This window comes from Ciconia boyciana, chromosome 3 (assembly GCF_034638445.1).
Source record: "Ciconia boyciana chromosome 3, ASM3463844v1, whole genome shotgun sequence".
NCBI classification, from domain to species: domain Eukaryota; kingdom Metazoa; phylum Chordata; class Aves; order Ciconiiformes; family Ciconiidae; genus Ciconia; species Ciconia boyciana.
Window position 1 is genome coordinate 54,425,902 of NC_132936.1, and position 5,672 is coordinate 54,431,573.

The following is a 5,672-nucleotide window of genomic DNA, read 5'->3' on the forward strand; positions in this document are numbered from 1 at the left end:
CCGCGGGGAGCGGGAGGCCGCTGCGCCAGGCTCGGCGGGGCGGGCGGCGGCGGCCGAGACAAAGGGAGCGGCGGGCAGCGGCGGCTCTCGGCGGCGGGGGAGCTGTGCGTGAAATGCGGCGGGGGGGAGGGAGAGGCTCCGTCCCCCCAAAAAAGCAAACAAATGCCCCTTTTGCCCCCCAGAAACGAAATGTTCCCTTGACCGGTTGAAAATAACCGGCTGCCCTCGCCGGGGTTACCGAAAGGCGCACAAAGCCCACCGGCCCCGCCAGCCCCGGGTAATCCGCGGGGAGAGGAGGGTGGGCGGCTGGGCCGAGCTTCCCCGCTCCGCAGCCCTTCGTTATCGGAATAATTTTAACATCCTTGTTTATAAACAAGAGGCGTTTGGAGGAGATTACCCGAGTTTGGGAAGCGATCCTTCTGACGCTCGTTTCTGCTCCTTAAAAGGGGGTGGCGGTGTCGGGGGGGGGGGGGGGATCTGGGCCAGCCTTTCCCCGCATCGCACGGCGGAGGGAGCCGGCCGGTTCCCCGCACACGCCGCCGCCTCCCCCGAGAAAGGGCATCAATCCGATCCGTGATATTTCACCCACCCCATCGCTGCTAAGCGCTCGAGATCACCGTTAATTCGCATGCATTAGTTTCGGGTTACATCTTATTCGAGGGTTTAAATTCAACGTAAATACACATTCGGGGCTGGGGTTTGGGAAAGCGCGAACGTTTCCCTGATAACGTCGCTTCGCCCACTACTTGAGTGCATGGAAATGTAATCTTGAAATGGGTCACCGCCTCAGAAAATACTTTAAAAACACAAATCAGGAATAATCAGACAGCAGAACTTAATTAGAGCCGTAGGCTAATCACAAAATATTTTATTCCAAGCCAATATCCCTATGGGGGAGGGGTCCGTTTCTGCTTCGGCAGCGGCTCCTGCCGCCGCTGCTTTAGCGTTTGCAACATCTGGCCTACAGACCTACTAATTTCGACTCGTGATCTCGTTTGGCGAAACCCGATCTACGTGGTTCAAATACCTTCCAAATTGGGGGGCGATTTAACAATCGCGACCAATTAAACCCAGGGAAGAAAAGAAAAAAAGCAAACGGGAAAAAAAAAAAAAAAAAAAAGAGGCAGCAAATCCCCTCCTTCCCTCTCCCCCCGCCCCGGGCTCGCACACGCTATCTGTTGCTCTCTCACGGCGGCAGCGGGCGGGGGCGGGCGGCGGGGCCGGGACGGACTCGGACTCGGACTCGCACTCGGGCTCGCTCAGCTCGCACCCACCCGCACCCGCGCCCACCCGCACGCCCCTGGCACCACTGTCCCTGCCCGCCCGCCCCGCTTTACTGGGGCGTTTTGTCCGCTGCCCAGCGCGGAGCTCGGCGCGCCCGCCCGCGCCGCGCCGGAGCGGCACATTCATTATCGGCCGGGGGCTGATTTCAAACCGCTGCCATCGCGGCTCCATTGTTCGCCGGGCGGCCAGGCCCCGCCCCCCTTTGTGTGGCGCGGCGGCGATTGGCCGGCGCCGGGCGGAGGGCTGCCGTCACCGCTCGGGAAGCCCATTCATCTGTGCACTTGGGCGTTGGACTCCGCATCTTATTAGCAACCAGGGAGATTTCTCCATTTTCTCCTTGTCTACAGTACGGCTACAAATCTGGGAATTTTTATTACTTCTTTTTACTAAACTTGGGCTCCTTTTTTTTTTTTTTGCTCGACTTTTTCCTCCCTTTTTTTCCCCTCCCTCCTGTGCTGCTGCTTTTTGATCTCTTCAACTTTAAATTTTTTAAAAGGAGTGCATTATAATCGGTTCTGTTCTCTCTTCTCTTTTTTTTTCCCCTCTGGTGTGTGTGTGTGTTGCTGCTGCTGCTGGTCGCCCAGTATTTATACCAACCCAACGCTCTTTGTTTCCCCTCCTTTTGGATCTGTTGAGTTTCTTTGTTGAATAAGACAGCATGGGTGCCCAGTTCTCCAAGACCGCTGCAAAGGGCGAAGCCTCCGCCGAGAAACCTGGGGAAGCAGTGGCTGCATCTCCATCCAAGGCGAATGGACAGGTAACAAAAAAAAATTAAAAAAAATATTAAACCTACTCCTTTTTTTTAAGCCAACTTCGACGGACTCTCTTTCGCATCCTGTTTAATTCTTCTTCCTTTGATGCCCCAGTGGCACATTCAATGGAGAATACGGTCGATCCTTTTATCTTTGCAACTCGAGGCAAAGGAATATTTTATTTTTTTTAAACGGGCTCGGCTTTGAATGATTTGTTCCTTTATCTTTCCTGCGTGGGGGGGAGGGGGCACATCTTTTTTCCTTTTTTTTTTTTTTTTCTCCTTTTTTAAATCCCTCGTGTATTATGGTGAAGTGTCCCAATGGCTCTTAAACGGAAGGATCTTACACCGCTTGGCTTTTCTGCCCGCTTAACCTCCTTCTCCCGAAGACGCTCGGTGCCTAGCGCGAAACGCCTCTCGTGGTGGCAGGATGGCTGTGTAGTAGCGGCGGCCGGAGCCGCCCGGGCTGGGGGCTCGGGGCTCGGCGGGAGCGCGGCGGCGGGGGGCAGCCCCCCTCGGGCGGGAGCGGGGGGCAGCCCCCCTCGGGCGGGAGCGGGGGGCAGGGGCTGCGCCGCTCGCCCCGTCCGCGGCAGCTCCGCCGGCGGCTCGGCAGCCGCGGGGCACGGCTTTCTGTCACTCCCCACCCCCCCCACGCGTGAGCCGGCTGCCGGGCTGGCCGTGCCCCCGCTGCCCCGCGCAGCAGCGGCGGCGTTGCGGGCGGGACACCCCCCGCCGCCCCCGCAGCTGCCTCCCGGGGCAGCCAGCCGCGCTCCGGGCGCCTGAAAGATGCAAATGGGGGGGGGGGGGGGAGGGGGGGGAGGAGGGGCGGGGGCGCCTCGCCGCACCGCCCGGGGGGAGAGGGGCAGCGGCGGGGGGGCGGGGGACCAGCGCCGGGCGAGCTTTGTTAGCCTTCCCCGCCCCGCGCCGCCGCCGCGGCTGGACGGGGCGCGCCGGGGGCGGGGGTGCGCGGCGCCGCTGCGTGGAGCCGCGGCGCCGCCCGGCGGCCGCCGCCCGTCCCGCCCGCCGCTGGGGGCGCCCGGCGCGGCCCGGCCCGGCCCGGGCGGCGAGGGGCGGCGGAGCGCCCGGGGGTTTAAACCGCGGAAGGAGAAAGCGGGCGAGGAAAGGCCGCTGGGCGGGGACGGCGGCGCCCCGTGTCCCCCCACCCTCTCGGCACCGCCGGTAACGCCCGTCGCTGTCTTGCAGGAGAACGGCCACGTGAAGGTGAACGGCGACGCCTCCCCCGCGGCGGCGGAGGCGGGCAAGGAGGAGGTGCAGGCCAACGGCAGCGCGCCCGCCGAGGAGACGGGCAAGGAGGAGGCGGCCTCGTCGGAGCCCGCCTCCGAGAAGGAGGCGGCCGAGGCGGAGAGCACCGAGCCGGCCTCCCCGGCGGAGGGCGAGTCCTCCCCCAAGACTGAGGAGGGCGCGACCCCCTCGTCCAGCAGCGAGACCCCGAAAAAAAAAAAGAAGCGCTTTTCCTTCAAGAAGTCCTTTAAGCTCAGCGGCTTCTCCTTCAAGAAGAACAAGAAGGAGGCCGGCGAGGGGGCCGAGAGCGAGGGCGGCGCCGCCGCCGCGGCGGAGGGCGGGAAGGAGGAGGCGGCGGCCCCCGAGGCGGCGGGCAGCGAGGAGGGCAAGGCCGCCGCCGAGGAGGCCTGCGCGGCCGCCGCCGGCAGCGCCGAGGCGGCGAAGGAGGAGGCGGGGGACTCGCAGGAGGCCAAATCGGACGAGGCCGCCCCCGAGAAGGCGGCGGGAGAAGAGGCCGCGGCGGCGGCGGCGGAGGAGCAGCAGCCGCCGCCGCAGCAGCAGCCGGCGGCGGAGGGGAAGGGGAAGGCGGCGGAGGAGGCGGCGGGCGCCGGCGCCGCCACGAGCGAGGCGGGCAGCGGCGATCAGGAGGCGGCCCCCGCGGAGGAGCCGGCGCCGGCGCGGCAGGAGCCGCCCTCCGAGAGCAGTGCGGAGGGACCCGCCGCCGAGTCGGCGGAGTAAGCGCCGCCGCCGCCCCTCGCCGACGGACTTTTCTTCCCCCCTGTTTGTTTGTTGGAGTGGTGCCAGGTACTGGTCTCGGAGAACTTGTCTACAACCAGGGATTGATTTAAAAGATGTCTCGTTTCTTTTTTTTCTCTCCCCCCGCAGCTCCCATCTCAAATCGTTGTGTGTTGCCGCCATTCCAACGGGCGGAGGGGGGCCCCCCTCCGCCCTCCTCTCCCACCCTCTATATTTTGGGGTTGGTTTTTTTTGGTTGTTTTTTTTTTTTTTTCCATCAGTATTAATGTTTTGTTTTGGTTGGTTCGGGTTTTTTGGTTGTTTTTGTTTTTGTTTTTTTTTTTCATACTTTGCAACTCTCTTCATATTATAAAACTTTTCCCGATCGGTCTATGGACATGCCCATATATGAAGGAGATGGGTGGGTCAATAAGGGATATCAAATGAAGTGACAGGGGCCGCAGTGGGGAACCCGGGGCGCGCAGCCTTTGCCGGGAGCGTGCCCCGCCAGAAATGATGTAAGGGGTTAGTCTTTTTTTTAAAAGAAAGTTATTACGATGTATTTTGTGAGGCAGATGTTCTATAAGGTTTACAACACTACAAGTCTTGATTAAGAAGGAAAGGAAAAAGGAAAAAAAAAATAAAATCAATACCCAGATAAAGAGATCATAGTCTTAGGAATTCATTTAAACCATAGGAACTTTTCACTTATCTCATGTTAGCTGTATCAGTCAGTGATTAAGTAGAAATACAAGTTGTATAGGCTTTATTGTTTATTGCTGGTTTATGACCTTAATAAAGTGTAATTATGTATTACCAGCAGGGTGTTTTTAACTGTGACTATTGTAAAAAACAAAACAAAACAAAACAAAAAAAAAAAAAAACAAAAAAACAAATCTTGATATCCAGAAGCACATGAAGTTTGCAACTCTTTCCACCCTGCCCATTTTTGTAAAACTGCAGTCATCTTGGACCTTTTAAACACAAATTTTAAACTCAACCAAGCTGTGATAAGTGGAATGGTTACTGTTTATACTGTGGTATGTTTTTGATTACAGCAGACAATGCTTTCTTTTCCAGTTGTCTTTGAAAATAAAGGAAAACTCTTCAGATGCAATGGTTTTTTTGTGTAGCATCTTGTCTATCATGTTTTTGTAAATACTGGAGAAGCTTTGACCAATTTGACTTAGAGATGGAATGTAACTTTGCTTACAAAAATTGCTATTAAACTCCTGCTTAAGGTGTTCTAATTTTCTGTGAGCACACTAAAAGCGAAAAATAAATGTGAATAAAATGTATAATTTGGTTGTCTTTCTTTTATGGATACTCTGGTAGCTTAAAGGGACTAGCCAGTGTTGCCTAAATTTGTATAGAGAAAGTAGTGTGCTGTTAGCACTAGCTTTGAAAACTACCTTCCTAGATCCTGGACTCTGTCGTACTGTGCATCTTTTAGAGAAATTGGGCAGTGCACCAGCTAATGTGTAGGTTTTTCTGGCTCTAAAAAGAGGGCTGGAAGGCAGTCTTGAGCACATACAGTGTATGATTCTCCTGTCCAGGCTCCATCTTGCTTTTAAGACCAGAGGTATCCAGCATATGAGAGTCTTGCCTCTTGAGGAAAATAAGATTTAATTGTAATTGCTTAGGGTGGGGCACTGAAATT

The 5,672-nt window shown here is 56.9% G+C and overlaps 1 protein-coding gene across 2 annotated transcripts; it reads left to right on the forward strand.

Moving 5' to 3' along the window:
* The first annotated feature begins 1,199 nt into the window (after nt 1-1,199).
* On the forward strand, nt 1,200-5,313 carry MARCKS (myristoylated alanine rich protein kinase C substrate). Of its 2 annotated transcripts, none has more exons than XM_072855718.1 (3): nt 1,200-1,630; nt 1,921-2,041; nt 3,239-5,313. In XM_072855718.1, the coding sequence occupies exons 2-3, from the start codon at nt 1,943-1,945 to the stop codon at nt 4,013-4,015; spliced, it is 876 nt and encodes a 291-aa protein (XP_072711819.1). In that variant the 5' UTR covers nt 1,200-1,630; nt 1,921-1,942; the 3' UTR covers nt 4,016-5,313. The 2 variants fall into 2 exon arrangements, with proteins under 2 accessions (XP_072711819.1, XP_072711818.1); XM_072855717.1 differs by having other exon boundaries at nt 1,202-1,630; nt 1,869-2,041.
* Nucleotides 5,314-5,672: the final 359 nt, after the last annotated feature.

Coding starts and splice junctions, on each gene's coding strand:
- MARCKS (XM_072855718.1), top strand. CDS start 1,943: ATGGGTGCCCAGTTCTCCAAGACCGCTGCAAAGGGCGAAGCCTCCGCC. Junction 2,042..3,238: donor CATCCAAGGCGAATGGACAG/GTAACAAAAAAA, acceptor GCTGTCTTGCAG/GAGAACGGCCACGTGAAGGT.